At 32.4% G+C, this 19,880-nt stretch overlaps 1 protein-coding gene across 2 annotated transcripts; it reads right to left on the reverse strand.

Annotated features, from left to right (window-relative positions):
• Nucleotides 1-12,371: 12,371 nt before the first annotated feature.
• Nucleotides 12,372-19,575, reverse strand: LOC117927975 (hippocampus abundant transcript-like protein 1). Of its 2 annotated transcripts, none has more exons than XM_034847716.1 (14): nt 19,153-19,575; nt 16,627-16,738; nt 16,045-16,157; nt 15,843-15,965; nt 15,572-15,744; nt 15,340-15,415; nt 14,595-14,681; nt 14,252-14,332; nt 14,114-14,146; nt 13,705-13,758; nt 13,523-13,564; nt 12,938-13,016; nt 12,780-12,850; nt 12,372-12,657 (listed from the first exon to the last, which is right to left on the reverse strand). In XM_034847716.1, exons 1-14 carry the CDS (start codon nt 19,312-19,314, stop codon nt 12,586-12,588), a joined length of 1,278 nt encoding a protein of 425 aa, XP_034703607.1. In that variant the 5' UTR covers nt 19,315-19,575; the 3' UTR covers nt 12,372-12,585. The 2 variants fall into 2 exon arrangements, with proteins under 2 accessions (XP_034703607.1, XP_034703606.1); XM_034847715.1 differs by having other exon boundaries at nt 12,372-12,694.
• Between the last annotated feature and the right edge of the window lie 305 nt (nt 19,576-19,880).

The raw sequence follows: 19,880 nt of genomic DNA on the forward strand, positions 1-19,880 counted from the left end.
TGTCGACGTTCATCAATATCTCTTCCCCCATTATCACCTCCATCATCAGTTCCACCTCTTGAACCATCGTAACCAGAACTAGAAGTACCTGCAGCACTAGGTCTACTACTATGGCTAGCACTTGTGGAGTCAATATCTTGGTGGGAATGCAATGCCGCATGAAGTGAATCATCAGTATCTTTGCTAAAACTTTCAGAGTGAACTTCTTCGGACAACACACGTTCAACATTAACTCCAAATTCTCGAGCATGAGCGGCAATTCGTGGATCAGGATTTCCAACTTCGTCATCCAAGTGTATAGGCCTAACCCACTGGAACAACTGATTATCTTCTTCTTCACCCACCTCGACTGAAATGTCAAGAAGATCAAGGTAATCTTTTTCAGCAACTCGATCATTTTCTACCTCCATATCACGTAACTTTAGCCTCGTATTATAGTAACAAAAAACTAATTGCTCCAATCAAGGGTAAGCCAAACGATTTCGTTGCTTTGTGTGGATGAGAGCAAACGTGCTCCAATTTCTCTCACATGCAGAAGATGACGCAGTTTGTGAGAGAACTTTGATGGCTAACTTTCTCAATGTAGGTGTTTGATTCCCATGCATAAACCACCATTTAGCTGCAATGAATTTGATAATCATATAAATACTTATGTGGTGAATTTACAATAATAATAATCAATTTTTTCCTATAAAGACTCACTGGGCACCATGGTTGACCTTGATGCAATTGTCGCTCGATCACCGAATCCTCTTTTTGCATCTTGAAAAAGTACAAGCTATGTATTCAACATTTAATTTGTTAGTAAATGTTCAAATAAATTGATGAATGAAATTATTGTTTTATTGACAAAAATAACAATTTTTTATTTACCTCATTTCCAAATTGACCAAGCAATTCAATAGTTGGATCTAATTTTGCAAAAACATCATGGACAACTTGAAGTAGTTCCGGATAACTACCAACTCCACGCCTATATTGAAATCTTGGATTCAAGAAGTATGCTACAATAAAATTTAGTAGAGTTAGTATTTTTTTAAAAAAGAAACTTAAATACAAAGTAAAAACTTATAAAGATATATAGTACTTAAGTACCTGCTGCATGAAGTGGATGTTTTAGTGTTTTCTCCCAACGATCTTGTATTATTTTGTCTCCAGCTCCTTGACGAATAAGGTTCTCTTTCATCACGTGCATAAGCTCGTACACAAATAGCATTGTGGGAACAACTTCAGAATCCACAAATCGAAGCACCACGTATAATGGCTCATATAATGAAACTATATTTGTCAATCTGTCCCAATACGTATGGTCAAACAATAATTGCTCCAATTCTCATCCAAGTTTTGTTCGACTGAGTTTGTGTTGTGCCCATTCATCACTTATAAACAATTTTTTCAAATCAACCCTTTTTTTGAGAATACTGTCAAGAGCAATATAATTGGTAGCAAACCTTGTAGCTCCTGGTCAAACAATGTCTCCACCACAATACTTTCTCATTTGTGCTAGTAACCAACCATGATTGTAAATGAAGTTAGTTATCTTGCGAGCATTGTTTATCACCTCGATAACACTGGGTCTTTTACCGATGTCTTCAAAGATTAAGTCGATGCAGTGCGCCGCACACGGAGTCCAATATAAGTTATGCTTCTTCATCAATTGTTTCCCTGCTTTCATGAATGTCGACCCATTATCTGTGACAATTTGGACCACATTTTCCCTATCGACTTCTTTGATATAGTCTTCAAAAGCTCATATATATACTTGTGGTCTTTGATATAGTTCGATGCATCGACTGACTTAAGGAACACTGTGGTCCCTTTAGAGTAAACCATGAAATTAATAATACTTAATTTTGTGGGCCCTGTCCATCCATCTGACATTATTGTGCGCCCATATGTCTTCCATTTTTCCCTTTGTTGATTCACATAAGCTTCCATTTCTTTGTACTCCATTTCCAAGTATTTGTTCTTTATTTCATATGGAGATGGAGGTTCGATTCCCATTCCTACACTTCATATGTAAAACATGTCATAAAATACTATACTTACTAAAGTATAACACAATATAACATTTGATAAATTAGTAATTACCTGCTTGTTGTGCACCAATAATCATATTCTTGAAGTGATGAGACTTTGCTTTTGCGGGTGCGACACTCTCATAAATGAAGAATTTGTTGATTAAGTGTCCCATCGTTTCTTTAATTGCACCACCCTTGAATATATCTTTGATATTTTTTTGTCTTGCTGCAAAAGACTTGTAAAGCGAAGGGGCAATAGGGGGTGAATGATGCGAATGTCGCATACTCTGTGATTTTCGCATCGTTGACGGTATACTAGTAGAAGACTCTCCGATTTGTGTTTGCTTCCTACAATATTCTCATGTTGTTCACGTTCCCAATTAGATGCTTTCGAGGCACGAACTACAGATCGATATGCATCTCGCTCATCTGGGTGCATATCTGTCAGATACATATACACTCTTCATCCCCAACATCTTCATCATCATCATCTTCGTTTACCAAATGTGTATGATGCGTCCGCATTGTGCCACGTAATTGACTACGAATGTCTTCAATATCAGCATTTTTCTTTGCTTTTGTCTTTTATTTGTCATGCACCAACAATCGTATCTCTTCTTTCACTCCGGGTGGCACTCTTGGACACTTTTTGGTGTTGTTATGCGGGTCCTTATGCGTTAAATGAGACTTGAATGGCGTGATGCCTCCACTTTTCATTACCAACCCACAAAAATTACAAATTGTTCCATTTCGGTTACCCTCAATTGGTGAACAATACTTCCAAGCCGGATCTTGCCCTGGCACGGCAGAACCACATTCACTAGCCATGCTAAATCTATTGCAAGAAAAATACACTTAAATTTAAATGTATGTTAATTAAACTAATTAAATAAGTTAGCTAAGTTAATGTTTTAAATGTAAATATAATTCTATTCTATGATAAATTTACTAATTATAGAAATTAATCATAATTGAATATGAAAATAAATCGCGATAAAAAAAAATTGAGTATATTTAATATTCCATATATAGTAGTTCATGTTAATTTAACTAATTAAATAAATTACCTAAGTTAATTTTTTAAATCTAAATGTAATTCTATGATAAATTTACTAAATATTGAAATTAATCATAATTGAATATGAAAATAATTCGCGATAAAAAAATTGAGCATATTTAATATTCCATATATAATAGTTCATGTTAATTTAACTAATTAAATAATTTAGCTAAGTTAATTTTTTAATCTAAATATAATTTTATGACAAATTTACTAATATTGAAATTAATCATAATTGAATATGAAAATAAATCGCGATAATATAAAAAATTGAGCATATTTAATATTCCATATATAGTAGTTCATGATAATTTAACTAATTAAATAATTTAGCTAAGTTAATTTTTTAAATCTAAATATAATTTTATGACAAATTTACTAAATGTTGAAATTAATCATAATTGAATATGAAAATAATCGCGATAATATAAAAAATTGAGCATATTTAATATTCCATATATAGTAGTTCATGTTAATTTAACTAATTAAATAATTTAGCTAAGTTAATTTTTTAAATCTAAATGTAATTTTATGATAAATTTACTAAATATTGAAATTAATCATAATTGAATATGAAAATAAATCGCGATAATATAAAAATTGAGCATATTAATATTCCATATATAGTAGTTCATGTTAATTTAACTAATTAAATAATTTAGCTAAGTTAATTTTTTAAATCTAAATGTAATTTTATGACAAATTTACTAATATTGAAATTAATCATAATTGAATATGAAAATAAATCGCGATAATATAAAAAATTGAGTATATTTAATATTCCATACACAGTAGTTCATGTTAATTTAACTAATTAAATAATTTAGCTAAGTTAATTTTTTAAATCTAAATGTAATTCTATGACAAATTACTAAATATTGAAATTAATCATAATTGAATATGAAAATAAATCGCGATAAAAAATTGAGCATATTTAATATTCCATAATTAATCATGTTAATTAAGTTAATTACATAATTTACTATGTAATTAAATTAATTAAATAATTTAGCTAAGTTAACTAGTTTCATGTAATTCTAAATGTGAATCTAAATCACAATAATCATCTAAAATAAATATATCATAACCTAAATTAATTCAATAAAAATATACAAATTAATTACAATTGAATGTAAACATACTAATTAATTAAAAATACATGAATTAATTATTGCAAACAAAATTAATTATAATTTCAAACAAACATACCTAAAATGATGAATAATTGAGCAACCTTGGAAAAAATTGGAGTAATAAGAGAGCAAATGAAGAATCAAAGCAAAAATGGATGAAATTGATGCAAAATGGGCTATTTATAGACGAAAATTGGGCCAAAATAGCCGTTGGAACCTTAAGTTACCATTCAAAATTAATTTTGGCCGTTGGATCTCTTTGTTAACGTTGGGATTCAAATCTGGCCATCGGATTACAATTTGGAAGCAATCTTGCCGTTGGATCCTTTGTTAACGTTGGGATTCAAATCTGGGTGTTGGATCAACACGGCGTGATCTGGGCCGTCAGATCACGCTGGAGAGAGAGGGGCGATTTTTCGCCAAAAATCGCCAAAAAATCAGCGATATATCCCTGATAAATTGACGATAAAAGGGATTCTCAGGCGATTTTTTGAATAAATCGCCGATTTATCACCACTCGCCAATATATCGGCGACACATCGTCGATTTTTTTGGCGATTTTTGGCGAAAAATCGCCCCGCCAACTTATCTGCTCCAAATGTCATTTCGTTCCCCGCCAACACGCGATATTTCGTCGATATTTTCCGACTTTTTCCTCCTTGGATGTTATCTTGGGTATGGATGTGTTGGCAGTATATAAAATATTTATTGATTGTCGTCGTTATAGGATAATATTCTGTTTGCTAGATGGATTCAAGATTTGTTTTGTTAAGGGGAAGTGTGTTAGCTTTCATTTACAATGTCTGATTTGTGCTATTAACATGTGTTGAGAGAATGATCAATAAGTTTTCTAGCATGTTTCTGTAATAAGGAAAATACCCAAAAGGACATTACCATAATTCTAATGGTGAGAAAGTTTCATGATGTATTTCCAGATGAACTACCAAGTTTGCCATCACATAGAGAGTTTGATTTTCTTTCGAAGTATATCTAGGAATAGATCCTATTTTAGTGGCACCTTATACGATGACCCTTCTTGAGTTGAAAGAATTGAAAACTCAGTTAGAAAAATTGTTGAATAAAAGTTTTATTCAACCAAGTACGTCAACATCGGGAGCCTTAGTGTTGTTTGTGGAAAGAAAATGGCACCTTGATGTTATGTATTGATTATAGGAAGTTGAATAGAGTTATTTTGAAAAAATAAGTACTTTCCTCTAAGAATAGATGATTTGTTTAATTAATTAAAGGGAGAAAAATATTTTGATAAGATTGATTTGACAACTAGGTATCATCAATCAGGGTTAGCAAGGAACATGTCTCTTAAATGAATTTAGAAAAAGACATGGGCATTATGAATTCTTAGTCATACCTTTTGGACTAATAAATGCCCCCGTTGCCTTCATAAATTTAATGAATGGAATATTCTATGCTTACTTGGATTAGTTTATGATTGTCTTTATGAGTGTCATTCTAATTTTCTCAAGGAGTTTGGAGGAACATAAGCAACATTTGGTGCACTCTTAGAACCTTGAGAAGATTCCAATTGTATGGGACACTAGACAAAAGTGAGTTATGGCTTATTGAAGTGAATTTTTCTAAGTCATGTAGTTTCTAAAACGGGGCTAGCAATAAACCATTCCAAGGTAGAGGCTATGCAAAATTGGCAAAGACCTATTAATGTATTAAAGTTAGGAGTTTCTTAAGTCTGACTAGATATTGAAGGAGGTTTGTGTAGAAATTCTCAAGGATTGCAAACACTAATGACTTGGTTGACTAAAATTGGGGTAAAATTTGAATGGAATGAGGAGTATGAGAATGCTATTAGGGTTTGAAGGGAAAATTGGCCATTGTTTCCATTGATAAAACTATTGGTAATCACGGATATATCGATACTTTGATTTACGAATATATTGAAGATATATCAATAGACATTTTGGAAAAAAAAATTGGTAGGGCAAAAATTGATCAAAACTCATGGAAATGTAAGAAAAATTTTATAGTAATGTAATTAGAAGTATAGTGGATATTTTAAAGTTGTTTGTTGAAGAATTTGATATATGTATGATATAATTTATCATATCTGATAATAATATCATATGCGTTGATAAAAAAATATGAATTTATAAGTGTACATTTATTATTAAATTACATCAAATATATTCCACAAAATTTTTGTGATATTTAATTATAATATGTCTAATTTTAAAATATATTTAATGTTAAAATTATGATTCATTTAATTCAATTGTATTAAATGATATAAAAATAAATGATAATATATGTATTAATATTTACATTTCTTATATTTAATTAATATATAAATAATATTAAAAAAAGTTAAAGAAAATTATCACCATAACTTTGATATTTTTGGTGTTAAATTAAATTAAATTTAAAAATAAAATAATTAGAATTAATTTGTTTATTAAAATATTTTGTTTTTATCACGGTGTTAGTATATTAATTATAGTGCATGCCATATTATGAATGGCAAAGTAGCCAATGGTGAGTGGGGCTTTCTAAAGGTTTGTTTGGGTAGCAAGGTTTGGGTTCAATTCCTGTGTTCTTCAATTCAAAATTTGAATTTTCTTCATTTTAATTTTGACCAATCGAAGTGGATATGGATCATCAGATCAACGTGGGAATGCGGGAAATCTCAAAGTCGTTAAATCAATGGAGCAGGGAAACAGGGAGAGAGCATCGATTTTTTTTTTTTCAAAAAATTGCTGAATTTTTGGTGATTTTGTGCAATTGTCGACAATTTTTGAGAATTTCTCCAATTAATTGGCCCTAGCCGATATTTTGGTGATTTTTTTCAATATTTCTCCACGCCGATTTTTCACCCTTTTTTTGTATCGTTCCGAAACACGAAATTTCAGAGATCTTTTCTGAAATTTTCATCCATGACTGCTCCAATGTTAACCACCCTTATTATTGGAGAGTTATTTACAAATTATTGTGAAGCTTCTACAATTGGTCTTGATTGTGTATTAATACAATAAGACTGTGTGTATTAACACTATAAGGCAATGTGTATTAACACATTAAGGCAAAGTGAGAGCTTATGTCTTAAGGCAATTAAAGCCTCATGAATGAATCTATCTATCCAACACATGACTTAGAGCTTCCAACAATGGTTTTTTGCCCTCAAGACTTGGAGACAGTATTTGTATGGAGAGAAATTTGAGGTGTACTTTGAGCATAAGAGTTTAAAATACATCTTTACTAAAAAATATTTGAACTCTAAGCAACATAGATGGATGGAGACATTAGAAAATTATGATTTAGCTCTTTACTATCATCTAGGAAAGGTAAATGTTATGGAAAATGCCCTTAGTAGAAAGAACTATAGACATTTATCTAGCTTGTGGTTGAGAGAGTTCAAGATGTATATAATTATTAAGGATTTTAAGTTATGTCTTGGTTAGGAAGGACGAGGCCCATGCTTGTATTGTATGTCGACTAGACCAAGGATTATCTAAAGAGTAGTGGAAATCTAAGTTCATTATGAGATTTTAGAGAAAGTTAAAGCTCAATTGGTAGAAGGTGGGGTATTCAAGAATTGGTCCATGCATGTAGATGGGAGTATGAAATTTAAGGGAAGACTTTGTGTTTCAATGGATTTAGAATTGAGAAATGAAATTTTAGCAAACGCTTATAGAGCAAAGTATGAAGAGAGACATCGCTTAATATGTAGTCAATTGTCTATATTTGTTAGCAAGTGAAAGCTGAGCATCAGAAACTTGCAAGGTTGTTACGTATACCTTAGTGGAAATGAGATCACATTACTATGGACTTTGTGATAGGGTTTACAAGAACCAAAAGCAAAAAAAAAAAAAAAAAAAAAAAAAAAAAAAAAAAAAAAAAAAAAAAAAAGAAAAAAAAAAAAAGAAGTATGGGTTATTGTGGGATTGCCTTAAGGAGGAAACAAGACAACACCATCCACAACTCTTCTATAATATTTGAAGTCAATTCATATAAAATTTGAGAAGAAATTTCTTTTTGGTGAGTAGGATGTAATATCCTAGTATTTTAGGTCACGTGGAAATTGTGAGTTTGAAAATTTCTAGCAAAGTGGAGGTTGAAAAGTAAAAAAGGAAAGTTAAGAACATGTGTTGAATTTGCATTGGAAAATTCGAAGAACTTTAGTGGTTAAATTGAATTTTTGCCATGTCACCTTTACTACAAAGAATTTCTTAGGAAGTTAGATAAGTTTTACCTATCATTAGAATTAATAATTTTGATTTTGGAGAATTAATTATGTTGATAAAAAAATATAAGTCTATGATTTGGTATTGTTATAAGTTATATTTTATTGAGAAATAAGAAATTTAATTTATGTAAAAAAAAATACACTATTTAGAAATGTAAGTATATGTATATATAATAAAAAGGGTTTAATACACTTTGCCCCTTCAACCTATCACGTGTTTTGCACATTACTCATTCAGGTTTAAAATCAAACAAATTTCCCTATAAGTTTCTTGAATACTAGGGGTTGGACGATGTTAGTTTGAATGGATGGAAAATGTTAAGTGTTGTGCACATGACTTAATAAGGGTAGATTTGTAAATTGAAATCACCAAAATGAAGCTCTCCTTTTTCTTCTTCTTCGTTCTTCCTTTAAAACCCTAAATCCTCAAACACCCATAATATCTGCAAAACAATTAAAAGAAAACTAAAAGTTCAAGAACATTAACTACAAAAATAAATATCAAATCATAGGACCAAAGAATTTTACCTGAACTAAACATCTTTCTTCCTTCTTATTCTCTTCATCACATATGATATGCCAGAATTAAACCTAGTCATAACAGAAAAAATTATGAGCTTGTACCAATGAATCTCAACAAGAGCCTACGGGCAAAGGAAGCCATTGTCACATATTAATGAATATCTCCATCAGTTGGACAATTTCTTTGCTTTGATGATTTTCTTTATTCTTTTAATGCAACTAGATTTTTGAACAACTTCGTCTCATATAATTCTAGATAAACCAGAAACCTATTACCCAATTGTATTTTACCATGAAGATTTATAACTGGTCACATGCTTAATAGAGAATGCTTAGAAAAAGGATGAAAAGGACAAATAACAGGGTTTCATTTATCCCTTTTCTTTTCTTGTAGCTTCCCAGCAACCAAACAAAGCAGAAGGGCATAAAAACGAAAATCCCTTTTGCCCAAAAAACAAAACCTAATCAACAAGATAGAAAAAGGGTACCATAGCAACGAGTAGAAATAAATAAATTACTGAGAATTACATTGAAAGAAATGAAAAGCAAAAGAAACCTAGGCTTGCTTGAAAGAAGCTATGGCTTAGGGACTAAGAATAGCTTAAGGGGAAGGAGTGGGAATGATGAAAGTAGCATCGTTGGTGAGAGTGCCTATGAAAGCACCAATGGCGGCACCTGGTGGCAGTGACGATGACAACTTCAACAGGTAAGGACTGCTTAGCTAACCACACCTTGCTTAGAGTTTCAGAAGAAGAACAAAGAAGAAGAAAGAGGAAGAACTCTATTTTGGTGATTCAATTCACAAATATACCCTTACTTATTAAGTCATGTGTACAACACATGACATTTTTTTCCATTCAAACTAATACCGTCCAACAAAAAAGACACAATGCTGATATTTAAGAAGTTTGGAGGGCAATTTGTTTACTTTTAAACCTAAAAGGGACAATGTGCAAAACACGCGATAGGTTGAGGGGATAAAGTGTATTAAACCCTAATAAAAATTAAAATTTTGAGAAATTAAAATATATTTGGGGATGATGTATATGAATTAACATGGCAAAATTGTAAATAATAATAATAATAGATAGTAGTACAATATATATATATATATATAATAAAAGAAGAAGAAGAAGTTGTAAGTGGCATGAAATTTGTCACCGAAAAAACAAATGAAATAAAAGAACAAGAAAAAAATAAAGGTCGCATGAAACTATGGAAGCCACTATAAGGGAGATAAAAAAAAAAAAAAAAAAAGAATGGTTAACATCAAAAAGAGGAAAAGGAGTTGATGACAGTAGAGAGGGGAGAAGAACATAAAAAAAAAAAAAAAAAAAAAAAAAAAAAAAAAAAAAAGATGGAGAGAAAAAAAAAGAGCTCATACAACATTTGATAACTAAATTCCATGAGAAATTCTAGGAAAATGTTCTATTTTATGTGGGAAACATCATTGTGGAATTTGATTTCAAAGTTAATGGTTAGATTATTGGTTTTTGGTAGGGTGGCTCATCCCTAAAAAATTTTATTTGATATATTTTGAAAGAAAAAAAAAGGTAGATATTGTTGTTATGAGATAGATCTGTTTATACTTGTGATTCTTGCTTGTGATTTGGTATATGAATGTTGTTTAAATTTTATTTCTTGATGATTTATGAATTTTTGGTTAATGAAAATAATGAAATGGTCATTTGTTGATAATTTAACTTATGAGAATTGAAGAAATATTATTTGCGTTGAATTTTGAGAAAATTAGATGAAAGTTATATGAAATGGAAAAAAAAGGGTGAAGAGGGAAGACCTCGAGAAAGAGTGAATTAAGAAATGAGTGAAATCCTTAGTGTGAAAGACATAAAAATATACCTTGAAAAACTCTGAATGGGGAGTGCTTGAAAAACTCTGAATGGGGAGTGTATTCAAGTACAAACACATCCTTTGGTGAAAAATTGAGAACAATAGTGAAAGGCTTCGAGAGAGAGTGAACTAAGAAGAAAGTGAGATCTCTAGTGTGAAAGACACAAAAATATACCTTAAAAAACTCCGAATGGGGAGTGTATTTTGGTGCAAATACATATCTTTTGATGAAAACCCAAGAATAACAATACATTATATGATTGAGTATTACATCTCCATTTTCATTTTCTTTTTATTATTAAGATGTGTACATGTTATATATTTGAATTAAAATAAAATTTTGGTTAATGTTTGAATGTTTATTTTTATGTTTGTTTACCATCTTTGGTGTATGACACTTCCTTGAGCAAAGTGAAAATGCTTACTCCTTTCTACTTAAAAATTTTTAGATGTAAAAATTGTTTCTGAGGACCCATAGGTGGATTAGGGAGGGCTTTAGAATGTCCAAGAAGTTTAAGAGCTGTTTAAAAATTTTAATGTTTCACTTGTGTTCAACTTTGGAGATGTATTCATTTTGTAAATTTGACTACATATAATTTGATTATACTTTGGTTGGTCGTGAATGAATGGAATGAATATTTGATTTAGAAATGCTTGTAGAGACTTTGATAGTTTCTTATGTTGAACATTAATAACATTTATGAGCTAGTGAAGGCTAGTGGTAAGAAAAAAATCATTTAATTGAATTTTTAGCTTAGTGAATTTCATTAAAATTAAATTGTGATTGATTTTAAGATTTAAAAAAAAAAAAAAATTAGGGTCTACTGGTGTCAACTTGGATTAGGAGTAACCCTTAGATTTGACCTGAGATCATGGATCGAGTTCTTACCAAAGTTTAGGTTATGACATTTACTTTTTGACATTCCATTGAAAATGTATTTGACCTTTAACAAGCATTCAAACATGTCCTCAAAATAAGAATTCAAATGAATAGCATGCATATACATACATACATACATATATTTTAAAAGGAATATGATAATTTAAAAATTTTATACATATTTATATTATATATTTTAATATTAAGACAAAACTAAAAAAGAAACGAAAAAGAAGTAATATGTTAAAAATGATATGAACAAAACAACTGTGAGATAATAACCCAATTTTAGGTGACAAATTGATGGTATGGTTTGATATTGTAATAGTATATGAATAAACTTACATTGTACTTGAATTCATTTAGTATATAAATAATATAGATAGATAATTTTTGAACAAAATTAGCCAGACAACATTACAGCTGTTATTGAGCTTAACAAAAGTTCTTGACTACTCAAAAGTTATCCAAACATGGGCCAAGTATGGTTAGGCATGTCTTCCATGTGGTCCTATGACTTCTATCATTAGTCATGCCAAAGAATAATTAGGTTCCGAAATTTACTATTCATGTCAAATTACTTTTTCCATTTTTAGGGTAAGTGCAAATCCATTTTTAAATTTTTTATTTTTAACACGAGCTTGTAATTTGTAATTTCCTGATCCCAACCCATTTTCACCTTGAATCAATATTAGACTAGAACTTGTGCAAAAATAATATTGGATGATTATGCAAAACTACTATTTACATTCCATCATTTACAACAGCAACACAAGGAATACCAGGATTGCATGTATTTTCCTTTGTTGGACTTTTGAGCCAGGAGGTAGGCTTGGATCCTCTGGAATATGCACACATTGGCAGCCTTAGAGTCCTGTTTTGAGCTTACTACTATCCTGCTATCTTCAACAATTATGATAGAAGAGCCGCTTCCATGTCATCAATATTGTTGTTCGGCTCATCTTTTGCAGGTTCTTCTTGTTTCAGGAAAACAGCATAACATAAAGCAATCATCTGGGGAAAATTGAAAATGTTCGGAGCTAAAGAGATGGGGAGACAAATAAAGAAAATCAGAGAAAGAGAGAGAGTTTGGGATTACCATGCATAACGATGCACAAACGATACTGAAACCTTTGCACTTGAAAGGGGCATTGCTAGACAGGAACCATGCTGGAGAAACATCAACATAATGATTCAGCAGTACAATCGAAATGATTCTGAAATTCACTTATCAAAAGATGTCAACAGTTAGCTTACATGTCAGTGGACTCATTGCAAGCGGTGATAACAAACTTGCAACGGACTGGATTCCAGCAATGAATCCTTGTGCTTTTCCCTTCATAACAATTGAAAATCTAAGGTAATTGGAGGATGAAAAAGATGGTAATAGATGAAAATTGTAAGCATTCAGGGTGTTTTTTCATCAACATCTTTCTCAATAAGGGACCCTAAACAAGCAAAGGAATATGGTGAATTCAACAGTTGATGTCTGGGGTCCTGCATTTTGAACATCAGTAAATACAGCTATGGACAAGTTCTCAGAACTGCTTAAGGATTGAATAAATACCAACCTGATTTGAAATTTTATACAATAAACTCGACTAAGGTAGAATAGTTTGCTAGATTTTGTAGAACCTAGCACTGCAAACTTTAGCTCATTCGAGTTCTAAATTTAACTTGATGATGTTGATTTCTACTGAATAGAGTTTCACACATCCAGCTTTCTAATGATTTTGATTTGGAAGATTAACTAGACTTGATGAGGCATTCAAATCAAGTTGTTACACATGATACAATGGTATGATCATTACCAACACTGGGATGGTAGATATCCTTACATACCTGATTGGATGAGCTTGATGCTTTTGAAATAATAGCATAAGTCTGTCAAGTAAAAAGAAAGAACCCACAGGAAAAGAGGAAAAAATATTTTTTTAAAAATTGAATATAAAGTGAATAACCATAATTGAATGTCATTACAGAATTCTAGGAAAGAAAACAGATTCAATAGAAATAGTACTTACAGAAGGTTTCACAAGGACATAGACGACTCCAAATGAGGCACTGAGGTATGGTACCTGTGATGAAGCAGGGCCTCCCCATTAGTAAAGGTAAGATCATGTGTCATGAAACTTCAAATTAGTTTAATAATGAGACTACGAATTCTCAGTGTTGACACTTATCAATCAACACAAACAATTAGATTGATTCTTAAGAGAGGGGAAGGGGGATTGCAGATTGTAAGAGAGCCAATATTTTTATTTTTTTTTAAATCCGATAAGATATATACCATTAAGATATATGAAAAGGTAGGAAAGCATTGCATTAGAAACCTTAGTTGCAAAACTATCCCTTGTTCCTGTAAGTCAACAAGACTTTTCCTTTGAGATAGAATTAAAAGTAAACATTCATCAAGTAGGTAAGAGTACAAACCCATGATGCCCACGCCAACCCATAGAACAATGCCTGCACAGGAAAAGCACATTGATGAAATTTCCTTACTTGAAATATGCCTTGTTAAACGAGCAAAATAGAAGGGACATTGAAATAAGTGAATCAAGAGAAACTCACATAAGCTATTGAAGCAAACAATGCAGTGCAAAGTATTAGTTTTTCACCAACTAATGGATTTATTAGCGGAAGGATCAACATCTACAATCAAACCCCAAAGTGAGAATTGGATGGAGAATTCAGAGGAATTGAAAAACATTCCATGAAAGAAAGAACACATCCTACATTAGGTGACAGCAAAAACTTTCATTATGGGGCAAGCAGGCCACAAAAGATCAACAACATATGCATGAGTTTGTCTATACCATGCCTTCTATGATCACTAAACTGGGCTTAATATGAATATATCTCATTATCTTCCCCTGAAATAAAGACAGGAAAATACAATTTACAAGGTAGATACCTGAGAGAAAATTGAACCAATTCCCACCATCATCAAAATTTCTGATAATTGATTTTTGTTGAAACCAAAGGCTGCCTTCAGATAATACTGCACATACAATTTATATGAGTGTCAAGAAGTTGTATGAGTTTCACATGACGTTATCCTTCAATCACATCTATCAAGTTGTCATTATAATGTGTTGGGGTTATACTAGGGGTGTTATTGAATTACTATTTACAATCCCAGATAGATGCCATCAATAACAGTAACAATCATAGCTATTACTACTATTTATTATATACCTTGTTTGGTAGGATATTCATTTATCACAACCTTGTAAATCAAAGAAGTATGTATTTCTTGAAAAAGATGAAGGAAATATGGATTTTGATCCATGAAGAAATTAAATATATATTTTGTTCCTGTAACTGATGTCAGTCATGCGACAAAGTGAAGCTTATTTCTCAAAACAGGGAAAAAAAAGTATTATTTCCCCATATAACACAACAAACTGTGCAAGCCAAAAAAATCTACTACCATTTCACATGAATGCAGCCAATAGGCAAACCATGTTTAGATAAATGGCACAGAACTGTTACACAAAAACAATACAGCTTCATGTATCCTACTCTGTTTATGCAGAGGGGTCAGATTTGAGGTTTAGCACCCTAAAAACACCAGAATTGTCAAAACCATGACCTATAATAATGATTATAATCATACAAGTAAGCAGCTTTGAATTTTTTGGATTAAGGAATATTACCAGCAAGACCCCACTGATGCCAGACATACCCAACTCATAGAAGAAGGAAATAATAGATATTCCCTTGAGTGTTGGACTGAGGAGTAAAACAGAGCTCTTTAGCAAGATAAATTCAACATAATGTTAGTGTGAAGAAAAATTAGCGAAGAAAAAAAAGAGAAAAGTATGTTGAGTTCCCTTAAAATACCAGATTAACAAGATTCAGAAACAACAATGTAATTAACATATATACCTGCTAAGAACCAGAGTTGCTGCATGTTTCATAGAGAGGCATCTTTCCTGCAAAACCTTGAAAATCTTTGTGCAGCCAGTTGAATGTTGATCCTGCCTAGGAGCCCGTCTAACTGTCTCAACCAAAAACAGTTGCATGTAAACTGGACCAAAGATTAAGAGGGCTATTGACACCTGAAACACAAAAGGCTTCATTAGTAGGAGGATATGACAAAATTAATGAAGTACAGAATCAGTTTAAAGCTAATTATAGAGTTACAGCACTGATGTACCTCAAAAATGTACTTTTCAGGAAGAAAACGTGCTAGAACATTTCCCAAGACATGTGACGCAGAAAAAATTCCAGTAATCCAGCTAAATGCAGCAGCCCTCTTACTGTCCTCAACCACATCAGCCTACTAGTGGAAAGGAAAATGTGATTCTTTTTAACCCAATCCACGATTTTAATCAATAACAATAAGGAAAATTTCTTACCACATAAGCAACCGCTATGCAGAAAATACTCCCTTGACTTAGAATATATGAAACTGTACGAAGAACATAATAAGCATATACAAATCCTTTTGACTTATTCCAAGCAAGTACAGCTGAAACAGGAACATGGGCAATGAAAACATAAGGAACCTTGTGAATATTCATGTCCCACCTCAGAGTACAATGCAGCAACATCTTGAAACCATTATGTATTTACTGAGAAATATACTGGGGTGCTAAATATAAGTATATCATCACTTGCATAAAAGAGCCCAGGATTTGTATCAGAAATCATGTTGCAGATATTCATTGTCTATTTGATTTGCAGGTCACTAAGTTCCGTAACTCTTTACAAGCTCATGATCGATATGCACATGTTGTCCATTAATCATAGACTTCCAAAGTACAAATGCTAGCAGAGACACTGGGCAACATATATTTTTTAAGAACTATATATGTTAATTGGTTCAGAAAGAATTCCTCATTGCATAAAATATCTGGCTTTAGGGAAACCTCTGATGTTTACTCAAAACACATACGCAGAATTATTGTACAAAATGTGGATGTTCAGAAAAAATATACCAAAAGGGAATATAGATGTGGATACAGTGACCATTAGCAGTGGTTTCCGGCCATACTCATCTGCAAGCTGACCTAATACTGGAAGCACCACCATCTTGAAAATTCCAACAACCTACAAGGAAAGAAGATATACCTGAATGTTATGGTAAAAAAAAAAAAAAAATCAGTGCAAAGGAAAATTCAGAATCACAGCTTATGAACATTATAACTTCCACATAATAATTATTTGGACTCATCATCAAAAACACTATTCTGCTAAACCTTCTAAGTATGTGTTCCAAGTCTCATCTCACAACCTAAATGCACATCTTGCTTGGCCCTCCAAATACACTTTGATCCTTCAACTACTGCCCACTATTTGTAAAATGTATTCTAAATATTTAATCTGCTCTTCAGTTTGCTATCATCAATTCCACATATGAATAAGGAAAATTTAGAAGCACAATTTACCAACACCATCAGCTCCATATATCAAATAATATATAGTCATATATAGGATTTTTTCTTTTAGTGTGTATCATCTTCCAGAAAATGAGTGTTATAAAATCTTCTAACAACCTTAGCCCAAATCCCTTTTTTCCAATCTCTTGGTGCCTTCACCCAAAACCAAAGCAGTGTGCAGCTCTTTTCTGGCAGCAAGAATGAAGCAAGCTACTTGATCTTGGCACAATTAGAGGTTTGTTCAAGTTCATCATAAGATTACTGAGCCAAACTCAATCCTATTTTGGAGTTTTTTAGCCTGTGCATTGAGCACAAGCAGCCCAGTACTGAGCTTGGATCAGCTCAAGAGCACTCTAAAATCAGCTAGATTGGAGTCTTGGTTGAGGTCACTTGTGAAATAAACAATGTGAGGTATTTTAACCTCATTAATTTTGCAATCAAAGCTAGAGCAGCTACTGTTCCACTCTTCATTTTTTCATTGACCATATCCAGGGTTAACCTACTAGCTTGCCCAAAAAATGCTTATTTCATAGACTATCCTTTCCATCTTTGTGAAATTTTCTCATACTCCCTAGTGTCAACACCCTGGCTTTGCTACAGCCACTGCGGCTATACGCTTATAGACTAAATTTAGTGCCAACTTGCATGGGTTAAAAGAAAATAATGGTATAGTACTAAAACAACAAGCCAAGATGACATGAGAGCTTAGTACTCCAGTAGGAAAAAAACCATGTGAATAGCACGTGCTTACTGGAAATTTTGAGTGTAAATTCTCCAAATCATAAATCAACTATTTGAAAACCACCACCAAAGGAGATGGTAATAGAAGAGAAAGCCAGCCTGGACGCTCTTAACCATAAATATGCACTAATTCATGCTGCCCCACAATTGACAAGTTAACATGGCCCACTACAATGATGAAAGTGATGTACCACTAATTCCAATATAAGTTATCTAGCAAACTGAAATATCAGAAAAATGCTACAGTTTAAACAAATAAATGACATATTGTACTAAAAAGAATCAGTGGACCACAATGGCCTCTAAAATGTCACAGTACTTCCAAGAAACAACCATCTATATTGCCCGTGTTCACTCAGTTTATCATTATCATATATGCAACAATACTGGAATCCCTAGTTTGATAGTCAACCCTTGAAAATTTTTGGAACATCTCCATTGAGCCCCTGACCTGAAGCATGGTTCCTTGGCAGCACAACAGCATGATACCTTAGGTCTATACTATCCCATTACTGGGTCTTTATTTAATGGGCCCCCAACTATAAACAGAGTAATTTCAAGTGATCCAGAATCATGAGATAATCTCAAACCCTTGATCATGTAAATCTATTAGGTGGGTGATGCTAAACCATTGATGGGATCCTGATTCTTTTTACACAGGGCATGCTGAAAGACATGAGAGCAGTTGGGATGGAGATTTTATTGGAGAAGGGTATACAATATTAAACAACTTTTGTCTTGAAAGCAACAGTTGACTTACTTATGGGATGACTAATTAAAAAAATAAAATAAAAAAAGATGAATACCAAAAAATTGACCATTTCCTTACACCTCTTTGAGCTCATCAAAGTTTAAACAACATATCCATGAATACACCTGCCAGTCAGAAAACAAATATTGACAGAAAAATGAAAAAGGACAAATTAATATTATATGGACGTGCCAAAACAGTAGCTGTCTCAGCATTAGCTTCCAAAAGGAAAATTGATATTGGAGTTGAAAGCGAGGAGTTCTAGCTTCCTTTTCCCAATCAACGCTATCTTTCAGTGAGGTCATGCTAACCTTTGAAAACTAAAATTTCAGCATAAATTTTCAAATTGATGAATGAAATGTTTATTTGTACAAATTAATTCTATAATCTCAGTCAAGAATAAGAAAATAAGAGAAAGTTATGATCAAAGATGAGTCCAGTCCAGAACAATGAGAGAAAATTTATTTGGCTCCGAAGAAAATATGGGAAAAACAAAGAAATTAAAATTTTAATCATTTGACCAAATTTTTGGTTTTAATTGACAGAAAACCAAAACAACAGTGAGAACGACGGAGAAGAAGAGAGTGAAATACCGTCTGCTGAAGACCATTAATGTAAATGACCTCAGCACAGGTGGAGGCGCCGGAGCAAAGAGCGGCGGTGGTAACGTCGACGAGGACGGAGACGGTCATCTCCTCGGCGATCCAGTGGAAGCAGAGGGGGCAAAGGAGATGGAGCAGAGGGCGGAGGGCCATGGATGAAAAGCCGTCGTTTTGGGAAGGAGGAGGAAGAGGAGCGTTAGGTGTGGTTTGTTGAGATATTGGCCAGTAGTTAACTGCTGTGGAGTGAGGAAATTTAAAGGCACAAAAAATGTGGGATACATGGCAAAGTGGGACGTAAGTCACATAACCACGCTCCGGCACTCGCTCGTCGTGTGCCTCTGCTTGTTTTCTTGTGCCGCCTCCTGCTCTTGCCTGTTCAGTCACCTGATGCTTGCGCAGTAAACAGGAAGGTCATGATTGGCACGGGCGTAATAGGAATAAATTTGATTATGCATGTGAGTTCGGCGTCATTATTTGTTAGCATTTCAATGTTTCATAACGATACGAAATCATCACGATACCATTATAAATTCATGATAACAAATTTATAAATAATTTAAAATAATTTTTTATTTTAATTTTAAAAGACATCAATTAAAGGTTTTCTTTTGGAATAAATAATAAAATTTTAAAAATAATATTTACTTATAAATAAAAATTAATCACATTGATCAAAATATCTTTTAAGATATAGAAAGTTTTTTTGTTATAAAATACGA

The sequence above is a fragment of the Vitis riparia genome, chromosome 13, assembly GCF_004353265.1.
Source record: "Vitis riparia cultivar Riparia Gloire de Montpellier isolate 1030 chromosome 13, EGFV_Vit.rip_1.0, whole genome shotgun sequence".
Classification (NCBI taxonomy): domain Eukaryota; kingdom Viridiplantae; phylum Streptophyta; class Magnoliopsida; order Vitales; family Vitaceae; genus Vitis; species Vitis riparia.

Excerpts from the sequence above, each read along its gene's own strand:
- LOC117927975 (XM_034847715.1), bottom strand. The coding sequence starts at position 19,314 with ATGGCCCTCCGCCCTCTGCTCCATCTCCTTTGCCCCCTCTGCTTCCAC. Across the intron at positions 16,739-19,152 it reads TTAATGGTCTTCAGCAGACG|GTTGTTGGAATTTTCAAGAT; the intron begins GTATTTCACTCT and ends CTTTCCTTGTAG. Across the intron at positions 16,158-16,626 it reads CACATCTATATTCCCTTTTG|CTGTACTTGCTTGGAATAAG; the intron begins GTATATTTTTTC and ends TTCCTGTTTCAG.